Raw genomic sequence first — 17,491 nt, 5'->3', positions numbered from 1 at the left:
CTTGTTAGTAAAATGCGCTCGAAGCAGTAGAGGCAGCTCGAGTTGCTGTATGAGACGGAGCGATTGTGAATATAAAAACCCCAACAGAAACCTGCAGATCCAGCTCAACACTGACGGACCCATTAAATATGTGGAGGTGCTGGGAGGAGACATGATGTCTCAGAGTCAGTCGTTTGGCTCCTATCTCTCTCCAATGTCCGAATTCAGTGATTTCACACTCGTTAAGCCGAGCAGCACCACAGACTTTACAAACACTCTAAGCGTGCTTGATGCATCACTGCCGGACAGCACGTGGACGTTTGAGAGTCAGCAGGTGAGGAAAGATGTGAAGTTAGTTTGTCTATTTTGAAAAATTTCAGCACTGTCTTATGTTGTGGCTGGTTATGTGCAAAAAAAAAAGACACACCCACACACAATACACACGAGAGAGAGAGAGAGAGAGAGAGAGAGAGAGAGAGAGAGAGAGAGAGAGAGAGAGAGGTCATTTCAGTACCACAAAATATATATATTATAAATATAATGGCATATTCACTTCCTTATTGTGTCAAAAAGGAGAATTGTATTCAAGATCTTATTCAGGTGTTTTTATATATTGAGAACAGCTCTATCTGTATCTTGTCTTTTTCTTATTATTATTTTTCTTCTTCTTATTATTATTATTATTAGTAGTAGTAGTAGTAGTAGTAGTAGTAGTAGTTGGAATTTCACTCACCAAGGCACATGTGTTGTGGTGATGTGACAATAAAAGTGACTTGACTTGACTTGGATTGACTTGACTTAAGTAGTAGTAGTCATTTATTTGTTTTCATTGATGATGATGATGATGATGATGATGACGATGATGATGATGATGATGATGGTGGTGGTGGTGGTGGGGTTGATTGCCATTACTCTAGTAGTTATTAGCTAGAATTACATTTTTTATTAGTAGTTATTAATTTGACTTTTCTATTTAGAATTACAGTGAAGACTATGTCAAAAATCCATATAATATCATCCAATAACTTCTCCTTCACATGATTAAATGTTGTCTTCCTCTAATTATAACCTACTGACTTCCTCTTCCATGTTTTAAAAAGTCTTTTTGTATATTCAAACATATTTTTGTCTGAACTAGACTAGAGCGTGCTGTTGCTTTAAGAGGCATCCTGTTTTCCATTGGAGAAAACCAGATGAGCTTTGTGCCAATGGTGTGTAAGACTGTACAGAGGGATCCACTCCCTCCCCCATCCACAGCATCAGCACAATGATAAGGCTGCAGAGAAAGAGCATGCTCTCTTTGTATGTTATAATGCTGTTCACGACATAGTGGACGTATCACAGTGTCAGGATTTATGTCATCAAAATGAGGATTAACATGGCATTCATTTGTGGATGTTGAAGACCCATTTACTAATGGAAAGGAAATTTATTTTGAGGAGATGATCCACAAAATCAAAGAAGGGTGGATAAGGACAGCGTTAGTGCTGCTATTCTCTCTGTTGTGGAATATAACCGAAGCCCAGATTCGCTACACCATACCAGAGGAATTAAAGGAAGGCTTTGTCGTCGGAAATCTGGCCAAAGATCTCGGTTTTGACGTCTCAGATATCGCACATCGTAAGTTACGGATAGCTTCTGAGTCAAGCGGGCAGTATTTTCGTGTCGATTCAGAAAAAGGTGAGCTGGTCGTGAATGATAAGATTGATCGCGAAGTCATTTGCGCACAAAGCGGCAGCTGTTTTTTGCAGCTGCAGGTTGTTATTGAGAATCCTTTACAGCTCCACCGCGTTGAAATAGAAGTACAAGATATAAACGACAACTCGCCGAATTTTCACACAAAAGATGGCGTTTTAAAGATACCAGAATCTGTCGCTCCAGGAGCTCGGTTTCCTCTCGAAGGCGCCGAGGATCTTGATGTCGGTATTAACAGCCTGAGCTCTTATTCGCTGAGCAAAAACGATTTTTTCCGTTTAAACGTGAAAACGCTTAAAGATGGAAGGAAAGTGCCAGAGCTAATTGTAGACAAACCACTAGACAGAGAGAAACAGTCTGTTCATAAGCTCATTTTAACAGCTTTAGACGGAGGGAATCCAGTGAAATCCGGGACTGCTTTAGTGCAGATCATTGTTCAAGACATTAATGATAATGAACCGAAATTTGAAGTGACCGCGTATAAAACACAAGTGCATGAAAGCGCAGTGGTTGGTTCGAGTGTAATACATATAAAAGCCACAGATTTAGACGAGGGATCAAACAGTGACGTTCAGTATTATTTCGGAGCTCACACCACTGAACCAGTGAAGCGAGCTTTCACTGTGAACCCGGACACGGGAGAGATTACAGTATTTGGAAATTTAGATTACGAGATCACAAAGTCATATACATTTGATGTATGTGCAAAAGATAAAGGAAACCCAGAACTCGAGGGCCACTCATCGGTTCAAATAGATATTGTTGATGAAAATGATAATGCTCCTGAAATTATTCTCACGTCTTTACCAAGTCCTGTGCCAGAAAATGCGACAATTGGAACTGTGGTAGCGCTCATTAATGTCAGAGACTTGGACTCCGGTAATAATGGCAAAGTCGAGCTAAATATCTCTCCGGATTTTCCTTTTAAACTTAAACCGTCTTTTGATAATCATTACTCTCTAGTAACGGACTCGGTGTTAGACCGTGAAGCTAAGTCAGAATATAATGTGGAAATAATTGCTCGTGATTCTGGTGTTACATCTTTGAAAACTACAAAATTTGTTAATGTCAAAGTGCTCGATGTAAACGATAACCCGCCGACTTTCTCTCAGCCGTCATATAGTGTGTATGTTAAAGAAAATAAACTAGCAGGCAACGCGTTATTTTCCCTAACTGCTTCTGATATAGACACAGATAAAAATGCTTTAATCACATATTCTATACTGGACTCGAAAATAAATAACTTTCCAGCGTCGTCATATTTTTATATTAATTCTGAGAATGGCACTCTCTACTCTATGAACTCGTTTGACCATGAAAAGGTAAAAATGTTGAGCGTTATTGTGCAAGCGAAAGATCACGGCTCTCCGTCTCTGAGCAGCAACGCTACTGTTCATGTCTTTATTGTGGACCAGAACGACAACGCCCCCGCTGTCATTTACCCCTCCGCATACATGGGCTCTGTCTCTCATCAGAGGATGCCCCGCTCTGCTAAAGCAGGACACCTCGTTACTAAAGTCACAGCAGTGGACGCTGACTCTGGCCATAACGCCTGGATTTCCTATCGGTTAGCGGAGGCCACGGACGCGTCTCTGTTCACTGTCACTTTACATACAGGAGAAGTGAGGACTAAGCGCTCTGTTTCAGAGCATGACGACTCCTCTCAGAGACTGCTCATAGAGATAAAGGACAACGGAGAACCGGAGCAGTCCACCACAGTCACTGTGGATATACTGATAGAGGACGGATTTCATGAACCAATCTCAGACTTTAGACACAAACACACAGAACCCGATAAGAAAAGCAGCAAAATCACGTTATATCTCATCATTTCTCTTGCTTCCGTCTCCTTGTTGTGTTTGCTGACATTTTTGGTCTTGTTAGTAAAATGCGCTCGAAGCAGTAGAGGCAGCTCGAGTTGCTGTATGAGACGGAGTGATTGCGAATATAAAAACCCCAACAGAAACCTGCAGATCCAGCTCAACACTGACGGACCCATTAAATATGTGGAGGTGCTGGGAGGAGACATGATGTCTCAGAGTCAGTCGTTCGGCTCCTATCTCTCTCCAATGTCCGAATTCAGTGATTTCACTCTTGTTAAGCCGAGCAGCACCACAGACTTTACAAACACTCTAAGCGTGCTTGATGCGTCACTGCCGGACAGCACGTGGACGTTTGAAAGTCAGCAGGTGAGGATACAAAACTACAGATTAAGGCTGATTATGTATTGATACCTTGTGAGAGAGAGAGATAAAGAGAGAGAGAGAGAGAGAGAGAGAGAGAGAGAGAGAGAGAGAGAGAGATAGAGAGAGAGAGAGAGATTATACCTTGTTTGCAGCACCAAACAAAGAGAACAGCGACATTCTTTACGTATTATGATGTAAGTGAGCTTTCTGCTGCCATCTGTGTTCTATTTTGCTCATAAAATACTTGCTATGTTTATCATGTATTTATGTTTATTCCTTCTATTGATTTCCTTCTTGTGACACAACTGATGAGTTTTATACACAAATTGTCTATATTTTTATACACAAACTATCTAAATTAGCTAATTGTATTTACTCGGTACTTTATAATGACACAATCCCTACTGTGTTGTTGAGAAGTCGACTACTTATAGAAGCCATTGTATAGAATAAAAATAATATTGGCTGAAAATTTTATATTAGTTTTTTAAGATTTTTATTCTTAATTTGGTTTATTCTTAATAAAGTGCACGGAAGTGTGTGTGTGTGTGTGTGTGTGTGTGTGTGTGTGTGTGTGTGTGTGTGTGTGTGTGTGTGTGTGTGTGTGTCTTTAAGAGGCAGTCATTTTGTAATTGGACGTCAGAGCTCCAATAATAAGCAGGACTGTACAAAGAGATCCACTCCCTCCCCCATCGTAGGGAATCACACGATGCTTAGAGCCAGTACACACCGTGATGCGCTCTTCTTCTTCCAAATAAAAATGGATTACAATAAATCTCTGGAAACAAATGGAAAATTTCAGCTGCATTTTTCGGGGATGTTACATTTTCCATCATTGTGGTGATTTGTCTAGATTTTCCACCACAATGACAAAGAGGACGTGGTTCGGAGGCTGGATGTGCCGTTTATTCTGGTTGTTTTTCTTTCTTCTTTTGTGGAATAACGTACAAGGCCAGACTCGCTATTCTGTTCCTGAGGAATTAAGCGTGGGCTCGGTGGTCGGAAATATCGCTAAAGATCTAGGATTGAAAATATCCGAGCTTTATGATCGTAAATTGCGAATAGTCTCAGAATCAGGTAAGCAGTATTTCAGCGTGAATTTAGGAAAAGGGGAGCTGATGGTTGATGAAAGGATCGACCGAGAGAGCCTTTGTGGACAGAATGAAAACTGCTTGCTGCCAGTTCAAGTTATAATCGAGGATCCGCTCCAGCTTTACAGAATTGATGTTGAAATACAGGATATAAATGACAATTATCCTCATTTTCAGTCACCCGAGCGCGCGCTAAAAATCGCAGAGTCCACCGTGCCTGGAATGCGCTTCCCTCTGGAAAGTGCACAAGACCCAGATGTAGGGAGTAATTCTTTAAAATCGTACACGCTGAGCAAAGACGAATGCTTCAGCTTGAAAGTCAAGGAGCTTGGTGATGGGCGTAAGGTGCCCGAGCTGGTTTTGGAGAAATCCCTCGACCGAGAGAAGAAATCTTTTCATCAACTGATGCTCACTGCACTGGATGGTGGAAATCCGGTTAAATCAGGCACATCTCAGATAAATATTACTGTCCTAGATATTAATGACAACAATCCCGTATTTAACAAAGCGGTATATAAACTAAGCATTACTGAAAACTCCAGTCGGGGGACGTCAGTGTTAAAGGTTGATGCTACAGATTTGGACGAAGGCACGAATGGGGAAATACAGTATTCGTTTGGAGAGCACACACCCGACGCAGTGCGCTCATTGTTTCACATTGATCAGCAAACGGGTGAAATCATTTTAAACGGGCAGCTTGATTTTGAAAGCACGCCGACGTTCAACATCGAAGTCAGTGCTAAAGATAAAGGGATCCCCGAAATGGAGGGACACTGCAATGTTCATATCGACGTTTTAGACGTGAATGACAACCCACCGCAAATCGTGCTCACGTCCAAACCGAGCCCGGTGCGCGAGGACGCACCTACTGGCACCGTCGTAGCGTTAATAAGCGCACGAGACGTTGACTCTGGCGTTAATGGGAAAGTCGTGTTACAAACCCAACCTAATGTTCCTTTTATACTGAAATCGACTTTCTCCAATGATTATTCTTTAGTGACAAATGGTATTTTAGACCGGGAATTATTCCCGGAGTACAGCGTAGACATCACCGCGTTTGATTCAGGTTCTCCTTCGTTAAGTAGCAAAAAAACTATTTCTGTGCAAATCGTTGATGTTAATGATAATCCACCAAACTTTTCAGATAGCTCATATAAAGCATATGTGAAAGAGAATAACAGCCCAGGCTCGATTGTTTGCTCTGTCTTAGCTTCAGACCTTGACGTGGGAGAAAATGCCAAAATATCTTATTCAATAATCGATTCCAAGGTGCAGGGCATGCCACTGTCATCTTATTTCTATATTAACTCAGATAACGGAAGCATTTTTAGCATGCACTCATTTGATTACGAAAAGATGAAAGTGTTTCAGATCCAAGTCCAAGCGAAAGATCACGGCTCTCCGTCTCTGAGCAGCAACGCTACTGTTCATGTCTTTATTGTGGACCAGAACGACAACGCCCCCGCTGTCATTTACCCCTCCGCGTTCATGGGCTCTATATCTCATCAGAGGATGCCCCGCTCTGCTAAAGCAGGACACCTCGTTACTAAAGTCACAGCAGTGGACGCTGACTCGGGCCATAACGCCTGGATTTCCTATCGGTTAGCGGAGGCCACGGACGCGTCTCTGTTCACTGTCACTTTACATACAGGAGAAGTGAGGACTAAGCGCTCTGTTTCAGAGCATGACGACTCCTCTCAGAGACTGCTCATAGAGATAAAGGACAACGGAGAACCGGAGCAGTCCACCACAGTCACTGTGGATATACTGATAGAGGACGGCTTTCATGAACCAATCTCAGACTTTAGACACAAACACAAAGAACCCGATAAGAAAAGCAGCAAAATCACGTTATATCTCATCATTTCTCTTGCTTCCGTCTCCTTGTTGTGTTTGCTGACATTTTTGGTCTTGTTAGTAAAATGTGCTCGAAGCAGCAGAGGCAGTTCGAGTTGCTGTATGAGACGGAGTGATTGTGAATTTAAAAACCCCAACAGAAACCTGCAGATCCAGCTCAACACTGACGGACCCATTAAATATGTGGAGGTGCTGGGAGGAGACATGATGTCTCAGAGTCAGTCGTTCGGCTCCTATCTCTCTCCAATGTCCGAATTCAGTGATTTCACTCTTGTTAAGCCGAGCAGCACCACAGACTTTACAAACACTCTAAGCGTGCTTGATGCGTCACTGCCGGACAGCACGTGGACGTTTGAGAGTCAGCAGGTGAGCAAAGATGAGTTCTGTGTGAAATGTATAACATATACAAGACTTGTCTTCTTTATGTAAATACAAATACTATAAAGTAGTTTAACAGCTGTATGTATGTGGGACAGAGGAAGAGAGAGAGAGAGAGAGAGAGAGAGAGAGAGAGAGAGAGAGAGGCTTCAGATAAGTCAATGATTTATCAAACGAATATTGTCTTCATTGTCAAAATTGTCAAAAGGTCACAGAGCTACTAAAAATTGTTAAGTAGTCATATCCTGTATTTAAATGATGTCTATACAAAATTAAAAAATTGAGTGACGCACTGAAATAACATCATTGACACTTTTGTAAAAATTATATAACAAGTACAAAATCCTGTCTTTAAGTTTATTTACAAGAATTTTATCTAAAAGTTTCTTTACAATATTTTATTAACATAAGAATGATGTAACAGATAAAATGAAGCTAAATTCAGTCTATCATCTTTTTTATCAAGGCGTTGTCATATATATATAGCTGATCAAATGAATCAGAGACGTACAACAGTGAGGAGAGAATGCACAATATGACTTACTTGACATCATGAAGTGTGTCAGTCACGTGTGTGTGTGTGTGTGTGTGTGTGGGAATGCGGGGGGCTGGCAGATGTTCCTCTGTAGTGCCTCTCTTTGTCCCGGCTGGGAGACAAAAGTAACTTTCCTCCAATAAGAAGTCGAGCTCTGTGAAGCATCACAACCCTCAGCTGCTAGCCACTCTGACAAAGAGAAAGCTGGCCACGATGCGTTTTGAGCTTAGTCAGATTTTTAGAATAAGTATAACTAAGAATAACTATTTATTTACCCCAATAATGGCTTGTACAATCAGGACGAGTTAAAGAATTAGAGAGGTGATGGATTTCAGAGTGATGCACAGAAGGAAATCGGCGCGCGCTGTGATTTGTATAGCTCTGCATCTGATTTTTGACATCGAGGCTTCAGAGTTGCTTTATTCTGTGGCTGAAGAGTCGAAACCCGGGACTGTAGTCGGACACGTGTCTAAGGATTTGAGCTTGGGGGTTCAGGCGATAATTCACAGGGAGCTGCGCGTGGTCACGGAATCTAATGTTAAATATTTTGATGTAGATTTAACAAGTGGCGCTTTGGTCATCAGACAGGAAGTGGACAGAGAGAGCATATGCGGTTCAAGCTCATCGTGTCACATCAGTGCTCAGATTTTACTCCAGAAACCTTTAGAAGTGCATCACCTAACAGTCGAAGTCGTGGACGTGAACGACAACGCGCCGGTTTTCCAAACTAAAAACGTGTCTCTGGAGATTTCCGAAGCCGCCGCTCCCGGAACTGATTTCCGGCTAGAGAGTGCACGAGATCCCGACGTGGGAATCAATTCCCTTCGCTCTTATTTCCTCAGCCCGAATGACTATTTTATTTTACGCGTAGAAACCAAAAGCGACGGCATTAAACTTCCGGTGTTGGTGTTAAACAAACCACTGGACAGAGAAAAACACAACGCGTTCCGTCTGAACCTCACTGCACTGGATGGCGGAAAGCCGGAAAAAAACGGAAGTACTCTTCTTTTTGTGAATGTTCTTGACATCAATGACAACGCGCCAGAGTTTGACAAGCCACAGAAAAGGGGAACACTTTTAGAAAACTCTCCTGTAGGGACATTAGTAACATCACTCACAGCTTTCGACGCTGATCATGGTCTGAACGGAGAAATCTTCTACTCCTTTCATAAATATACTCCTAGTAATATTTTACAGATTTTCTCAGTAGATCCCGATAGTGGAGAGATCAGAGTGAGAGGTGTAGTAGATCATGAGCAAGTACGCGTATATGACATCACAGTTCAGGCCAGAGACAGAGGCAGTCCTGCCATGGAAGGTTCCTGTAACATTAAAGTGGAGATTGTTGATGTTAATGACAACACTCCGGTTATTAGCATTAACTCTGTCTCACATGTTCTGAGCGAAGATGTAAGTCCAGGGACTGTCATCGCCATCCTCAGCATACAGGATTTAGATGCCGGGATGAACGGGGAAGTAAGCGTTCACATCCCATCTGGCTTGCCTTTTAAGATCGGTTCTTCTTATGAAGGCCATTACACCATAATGACTGATGGGCTTCTGGACAGGGAAACCATGGCTGAATACACCATCACAGTGACAGCGAGTGATTCCGGCTCCCCGCCTCGTTCCTCGCAGGAATCCTTTGTGGTGCGTCTTTCAGATGTTAATGACAACGCACCGGTCTTTTCACAGCCCTCTTACTCTGTGGATATTTCGGAGAACAATGCTCCAAATGCTCTGATCTTGTCTGTGTCTGCATTCGACTCGGATGTGGGCGAGAACTCCAGTCTGTCTTACTTCATTATGGATGGTGATATCCAAGGCTCTGTGGTGGCTTCATACATCTACATAAACCGTGAGAAAGGACAGATTTATACAATGCGAGCTCTCGATTATGAACAGATAAACATGTTCCGGTTTGTAGTGCAGGTCCGTGATGGGGGTTTCCCAGCTCGGAGCTCTAACGTCACAGTGCATGTGTTTATCCTTGATCAGAATGACCACGTTCCAAAGCTTCTGTACCCCCCACTTCCTCCTGATGGCACGCTTCAGTTTTTTGTGCCTGTCTCAGCTGACCCTGGCCATCTGGTTAACCGGATATCATGTGTGGATGATGACAGCGGCCACAATGCCTGGCTCTTCTACAGTCTGGCCGGACCAGATGCAGCACTGTTTCACATTGGTGCTCATACGGGACAGTTAAGAGTAGCTGGAAAACTAGAGCAGGACGATTGTAAGAGTATGTTCAGCATCACTGTGCTAGTCCAGGACAATGGAAAACCAGTATTCACTAGCACCATTGCTGTTAATATCACTCTGTCTGAGAAATCGACAGATACTTCCTCTGAACGCAGGAGTTCACCACAAGGAAAACCCAACCCCTCATCAGATTTAGCACTATACCTCATAATTTCTTTATCCTGCATCATATCAGTGTCGCTCCTCACTATTATATTTATCGCGCTGCGATGGCTGAAGCGTCACGGTCACCTGACCTCTCTCATGCACAGATTTGGATTTAAACGCCAACACAAGGACCTTCACCTGCAGCTCAACTCCGACGGACCAATTAGGTATCTAGAGGTTGTAGGGGCCTCTCAGAACTCTCAGAAACCGATACACACACCCTGCTTCTCCACCCTCTCTAGCCAGAGTGACTTCGTGTTTGTTTGGAGGCCACGTGGTGCCTCAAGCACGAGTCTGTCACGGAGACTGTTTGGTAGATCTCTCCTGAAGGTGAGGATTCTGTAGATACACCAACAAAAACATTAGGAGAATGAAACTGATGCTCTGTATGGTGTGTGTGAACATCGTCAGGGGGTGTGAATGTTCAATTAGGCCTCGGGTTGGATACCAACACAAGACCTCCTAGTGTTAGACTCTGATAGCTTGCGTGTTATCACAGCAGGGAGGATACATGTATGAGTGGATTATTAGTTCTACAAGATTTCAGGATTGTTTTGAGGAGTAAAGTTTTTTCACTGCATACAACCAACCTTGGCAATCAAAAAAAAAAAAGATTTAATTTGATTTTTCAAAAAAATCATCAATTTTGTATTTTTTTTTACACTTCAGTGCATGCTGAAATTCTTAAGGTTGCTCCACTAACAAACACTGGACATGTATTAACATCTAACAAAGAAAATACACAAAAGATACACAAAACAGACATAAATATGAGCATGTATTTTTGTCTACAACAGCAAATTTGGATGAAATGGATCATCCAGGCAGTTACGTTATTTAGTGTTCAGGCTCAGTCAGCTGTGATTGTGTGTGTGTGTGTGTGTGTGTGTGTGTTTGTTGTGTTGACTGTGAACTGACCCAGTTACTCAAATCTTGACCAGTGTGTAGAGTATCAGTGAGACAATTCATGTACTACATGTGATCCTCTTTAAACCAGGATGAACCTATGAAGAGTAAAAACAGCAAACATCCCAGTAACAGCCGTGATATTTAACTGTATTCACCATCGCACTAGCACAAGTCTTTTTTCACGGTTAGTCCGTGCAGTTTGGTGGTTCGGTCTGTCATCCTTCTAACAGGCAGCGAGTAAGTAACTCGTCTACTGTGTGTTCTTATATCGTCCACGCACTCATGTGTTTCCGAGACATGCTAGCTGTTTCAATTATTCACACATTCAATCCTGTCTCATCTCGCCTAGGCATCATGTCTATCCATTTCCTGTCCTTCACTCCACTCGCAGGTCTGCGGTTAACCGGATTGTGGCTTCATTAATTTGAATTTCCTATTACAGCAACCTTATACTTTTCTACCCTCATAGAAGAGGCGGCGTCAGCAAAAAGGGTGCCGGTATTTATAAGTCTAAAATCAAATGGACACTGAAGTGTTTCTGTTTTTTTCCCCCCACAGCAAAAACCACCCAATAACGACTGGCGCTTACCACCGAACCAGAGGCCTGGACCGAGCGGGTAAGTGCAGTCATGGCTTTATCAGTACTTTAAACACTTTAAGGTTATCATCAGTTTTGATTAGCTTCACAAAATCTCAAAAAGATTCTTGGTAAATATTTCCATCAGAGGATTCTTTACAGAATCTAGCAAGCACTGAGTTCCTCAATAAAAGGTTCCTCAAGGGTTCCTTGGATTGTGATTAATGTAAAGAATTTTTGTGAATGTTTTATATAAGCGGTTCCTGGTTTGAGCTTTTTTTTTTCTTTTAATGAGACTGTGCCAGTTGCAGTTGCCGCAATGATAGAATAACCGTTAATCCTTGTATCTTATCTTAGTCACTTTAAAAAAAAATAAATAAATAAATAATAATTTCCTAACATAGACGGCTGTAGATTTCGGTCTCATGCTGATTGGCGTGTGGCTAAATGAGTGACAGGCGCATTGCTACTATCCCTGTGTTCCAGCCAACACAGGTTCCACACCCTGCAGCAGAGATGGGCTCCGTACGAGAAGTCCAGGTAGAGTGCAGGAAGTGGAAGAGGACAGTAGTGTGTGCTGCAGCTCGGCTTCACCTGTGGAGCCTCGTAGTTTTCTTTTCAAGTTTCTCTTTAGAGCTGCTCAGTGTGTCTTCCAGCTCCCAGCTACACACCGTCCAATCGTCCTGCCGTTGTTTAACCCAGGTCCGGCTTCGCTATCGAAGACCTCAGGACCTTTGGACGTGTGTGTACTGCTGGAGACTGTGTGTTGCATCTTGCTGTGTAGGTTCACTGTGGCACTGTGTGTAGTGATGCCTAGTGCCTTTCTTTCATTTTTTTTCTTTTCTTTTTATTTAAAATGGGTTTGCTTTGGCTTCCTAAGAAATATTGTGTGTAGTCTGTCTTCATAGCATAGAGAATATTTCTGTTGTCCTGTTCCTGATTTCCATTTTGTGTGTTTATGTGGGTAATGACACAGCAGCGAAGACACTCCTTCAGATTCACCTCATAAAAAAGTTAGGAATAAAAGATTTTTTTAAGGACGTAGAGGAAAATAGTCAACTCGTTTATTTGTTGGTTATATTTCTACATTATGTAATGACACGTCCTGAAGCGTTTTATTCCTCTTATACCACAGAAAATTGGAACAGAGTCACTGAAAGCAGTTAGAGAATTAAACTCCTTCTAAACTTAATCATAGTCAGTGATTACAGGCATTTGTTAACAACACACTGTTGATAAAACGAACTGCGGTTTGAATTTCAGCTGTCGTTATCATCAGAGCTGCTGTCGGGGTAAATAAAGAAGAGTTCTGTGGTATAAAGAGACGAGGTTAAAGAGCAGGGTGCTAAAATTTAGAAGTGTCAGTGTTGAATCTTGAAGAAAGCTGATGGTTGATCCCAAACTGAACACATACACTACACGTGCTAGAAGAGAAAATCAGTGTGTTTGTTCCGTGTGTGTGTTCTGACCTGTCTGGCTTTCTGATTACATTACGGCTGCCTCTGCTCACTTCAACTGCAGCCTCCATTACACCGTGTGCTGCTTTTTTACACAAAATGGCCGCCTCAGCTCATCAGCCCGGTGTGTTCATGCCAAGGACAGGCGAGCATGTGTGTGTGTGTGTGTGTGTGTGTGTGTGTGTGTGAGCATAAATGTGAGACACTGAACGGCCCTGTGTGTTGTACAGAGCCGGACCTCGTCCTGAAGAAGCCGGAGCCGGTGCAGTAGTGGGAACTGGACCATGGCCGAACCCCCCCACCGAGGCTGAACAGCTCCAGGCTCTGATGGCTGCTGCGAACGGTGAGCTTCATTCCGTTCTCTTTTTGTTTTTTAATCCCACCATCACTTCCCTAGTCTGTTCAACTCTCTAAAGAGAGATGCATGAGATTAGAGAGTTAATTAAAATCCTATTTTAGCAAGTGCTGTAGTGGGAGTGTGAAGGAAACACAATGAATTCATTATGCAGAGGTTTATTTTGCACCGTGGACCAAATCAAATATTTTACAACTTGAACTTTGTTCTATAAATAATTATGTGTCGCCTCAGTGTATGGCCTAAAAACCTAGAAGCTGATTAACAGGATTGTTAACAATTAGGAAATAAAGAGGAAATGAATCAGTGGTTATTTTTTATCCGTTTCCAGTTACATTGAATGCTAAGGAATGGTGTGAATGTTATAGCAGTTCTGAAGAGTATACGCTACACCGTTGCTATAGAAATGGTAAACGTATTCGAAGGAGATTAAGTTAATCTGCACCTTCTGACCAATTTGAGACCAGAATTTGAGAGTCAGTGTCAAGGCTTCAGTGGATTCAGGAGACAGAATGACAAAGAGATGCTTCCAGTTTGCTGATTGAAGGCTGCTGGAGATTTATAAAGGACAGAAGAGTCCTTTCTTCCTCCGTCACACAGCTGCAGTCTTTCAGCACGTGCCGCACTGCCACATCGCTCCGGTGGATCGTTGTTTCCTTTCTGCACTGTGATGAGTTTGCGCTGGGGAGAACGAGCCAGTGAGAAATTCAAGTGTGGTCATTATTCATTTAGGAAAATCTCTCCAGCAAGCTATACAGCAAAGCACAGAAACCAAAAGCAGTTGAGATACAGAGACAAAGCTGTGTGTGTGGGGGTGTGTGTGTGTGTGTGTGTGTGTGTGTGTGCGTGTGTGTCACTAACAGCCACCACACGACTTCTGCAACAGAAGCGAACAATAGCAGTGTGGGTTTCTTTTCATGCCCCATTAAATGCGTGATAGCATCCAAGCAGAGTGTGAGAGTGTGTCTGTAAGTGTGTGTTACAGCATATATAATGCATGGGGGAGGGAAAGGCAAAAGCAGGTCATACTCACTCACTCTCTCTCTCTCACACACACACACACACTGCAGTGCACTGCTTTAGTCTGCTGGAAGTCTGAGAATCTTTGATTCTCCTGCATCAAACCACCCACGTTCTTTCACTGCAGAAAATCATTTCTTTAGACTCTCAAATCTGATTGGTCAGAAGATGTGGATTTAATTCTATAACCGCTGATGTCTAAAAACAATAATGCACTCGGCCCGTCGTTTCTATAGCAACAGCTTTTTTCCTGTAAGGAATTGTTTGTGTCAGATACATGGAAGGAGTCCCCCGTGTCACAGTTAAAGGTGTAGCCTCAGTGGATACGTTTTTAAAAAGTTTGTGAGAGAGAGTGTGTGAGAGAGAGAGAGAGAGAGAGAGAGAGAGAGAGAGAGAGAGAGAGAGAGAGATGTATTATAAGTGAGAGCCTGTTCTTTAATGAACTGTAATAGAAGAGAAATAAAACACCTGGCAACCTGATTTTATCGAAAAACTATTAAGTTTGTATGATACAAATAATTCTCTCTTTCGTCTTCCACTTTTATTCCATCTCTCTCTCTCTCTCTCTCTCTCTCTCTCTCTCTCTCTCTCTCCCGTGTCTCTCCCTTTTTCTTTAGAAGTGAGTGAAGCCACGGCGACACTCGGCCCTCGCTACAACGCTCAGTACGTCGCAGACTACCGGCAGAACGTTTACATACCGGGCAGCACCGCTACACTGACGGCTAACCCTCAGCAACAGATGCCTCAACAGGCTCTGCCTCCTCCTCAGGCCCCGCCCCAGGCCGCGCCCGCCGTCGACGTCCCTAAAGCCGCCCCAACCCCGGCCAGCAAGAAGAAGGTCACCAAGAAGGACAAGAAGTAAGAGTCAGACAGCGTCAGATTAGATGAGACGAGAATAAATAGATTAGATTAGCAGATCCGATCTGAGCATTTCTCTTCTGCGCATGTTAAACTACAATATTTAATCATCATACATTTATTTAGTGCCGAAACTAAATTTGCATTCCGTTTGTTTTAGCAAGAAATTCCCAGCTGTTTTTTTTTTTTTCCTGTGGTAGATTTTGTACTCTAATATTAAAAAAAGTGAACAGGAAGAAGAATCTCTCCTAACATCCTGTTCGCTCGCACTGCTAAAAAAATACACGTGGTTTTGTCACTTTCCCATTTCTTTTCTCTTCTTTCTAGTATGAAACGTGTGCTGTTATAAGTCATAAGCTGTATGTTTTTATTTTTGAAGAATGTGCCATAACCCTGGATTTAAAAAAAAAATAAAAAAATAAAGAGTTTTATTCTTGCATGATCCACTTTGGAACCATAGTATTGAAAACTATGCAGTGTGGTAAAAGTATGAAGTTAAATGTATTTAAGGGTCACAGAAATAACACCAGCAAATCAAATAAAATGTTTGCTGGTGAACGGAGCTGTTTGTATTGTAGGACAAAAAAAAATAAACAATAATAACAAAAACGTAAGATTGGATTTAATCTCGACTAAGACTAAGACTAATCTCGACTAAGATTTAGTGCTACTACAATAAACGATGCTATCTTAACGATTATATAACAATGTGTAACGTTATTATTTAAACACCCACCAACTCGCTATATAGCCGTATATCACTCCTGTATCATTAAATGAAGTGTTTTTTTCTGATATAATGGATGTTTTGGTGTGTGTTAGCGCGTTTCGGTTCAGCATGATCACCCCAGGTTCTGATTATGGGAAGAAAATCCTGGGACGAATAAATAATCCTCACTGCATTGATGGAAATATGAAGGAAATATTTAACCTGGCCGTTCAACTTTGCCAATTTAATTCTGTGACGATTCCTGTAAATATTTTGTTTCTTTTCCGATTGGACTTTAATACTCTCCTAATCCATCCTGTACAATCCGACCTCGTCACCGCCGTGTAAATACGACACGTCTCACGTCTGTACGATAAACTAGAGCCGCGGACATCGGACTAGCACAGGAACGTTTCAGTATTTTTTAGAAAAGAAAAACAACAAAACAAAACAAAAAAAAACAAAAAAAAAAACGCACAACAAAAAGCCGAAAAAAATAAAGTGTAGTGCTTTAGATACGAAAAAGCTTCAAACTCACTTACTAACCAAACTGTAAATAGAATCTATAAAGAAACCGCAATCGTAGTTTAGACCTTGTGGAAAAAAATGTGCATATTTTTGTGTTTTTCTCTTTCTCTTTATTTCTTCCAAGCTAAAAAAAAAAAAGAAAAGAAAAGGTGATGTGTTTGTAGAGTGCCCTTCCAATGACCTCTCTCTCTCTCTCTCTCTTTCTCTCTCTCTCTCTCTCTCTCTCTCTCTCTCTCTCTCTCTCTCTCTCTCTCTCTCTAGTCTTCTGTGTGTTAATTACAGTAAGCTGTTAATGCTACACGAATGGCTATTACTGTCTGTTCAACTGCAAATATATAGAAAATCTAAATGTCTGTCTGCTGCTTGAATACCTTCCTGTATTCAACCGTGATAACTTGCTTTATTTTTTTTCTTTTCTAACCTCTTAGCGCTTTATGTCCTGCTTTTATTTTATATGCAGATATTTATATAGCTCTTGATTTGGTTTATGTTCTTGTTTATTAATGCGACACTTACATTTCAAATAAAAGTTTGTCAGAACTCACCAGCCCGTCTGTCCCTGTGTGTGGGTTTGTAAAGTCTAAAGTAATATATATTAATACAATATGTATATTAATTGAATATAATATTAATGTATTTTAACATTACATAACATTATACTACTGTCTATATTTACACTGGTATGGTAAAGAGCCAAATAAAATCACCATATAGAACTCACATACAATAAATAATCTATAATCATATGACTTGACTCAAGTCAGACTTAAGTCGCAAATTTGAGACTTGAGACTTGCTTGACAAAAAAAAAAAAAGACTCGACTTGACTTTGACTTGACATTCATGACTTGAGACTTTCTTGTGACTTACACGTGGGTGACTTACTCCCACCTCTGGTCTCCAGTGTCAGTGTCAGTCACAGGTAAAGCTGTGAACATGAGGAATGGA

General features: G+C 41.7%; 1 protein-coding gene across 50 annotated transcripts in view; it reads left to right on the top strand.

Moving 5' to 3' along the window:
• The window catches only part of LOC132862894 (protocadherin gamma-C5-like), a 212,980-nt gene extending 195,893 nt beyond the window's left edge, over nucleotides 1–17,087 (top strand). For 23 of the 50 annotated variants that reach the window (XM_060895247.1, XM_060895245.1, XM_060895243.1 and 20 more), the window contains exons 2-5: nucleotides 11,598–11,656; nucleotides 12,103–12,156; nucleotides 13,304–13,416; nucleotides 15,066–17,087. In XM_060895247.1, coding sequence (XP_060751230.1) covers nucleotides 11,598–11,656; nucleotides 12,103–12,156; nucleotides 13,304–13,416; nucleotides 15,066–15,310 — 471 coding nt within the window. In that variant the 3' untranslated portion in view covers nucleotides 15,311–17,087. Of the gene's footprint in view, nucleotides 1–4,512; nucleotides 7,175–7,629; nucleotides 10,461–11,597; nucleotides 11,657–12,102; nucleotides 12,157–13,303; nucleotides 13,417–15,065 lie in introns of those variants that run through there. The other 27 variants (XM_060895272.1, XM_060895269.1, XM_060895267.1 and 24 more) reach the window with 7 other exon arrangements.
• The last annotated feature ends 404 nt before the right edge of the window (nucleotides 17,088–17,491 follow it).

Source organism: Tachysurus vachellii, chromosome 20, assembly GCF_030014155.1.
Source record: "Tachysurus vachellii isolate PV-2020 chromosome 20, HZAU_Pvac_v1, whole genome shotgun sequence".
NCBI lineage: Eukaryota > Metazoa > Chordata > Actinopteri > Siluriformes > Bagridae > Tachysurus > Tachysurus vachellii.
Note: the sequence above shows the minus strand (reverse complement) of the source record. Positions and strands in the feature narration are given on the sequence as shown.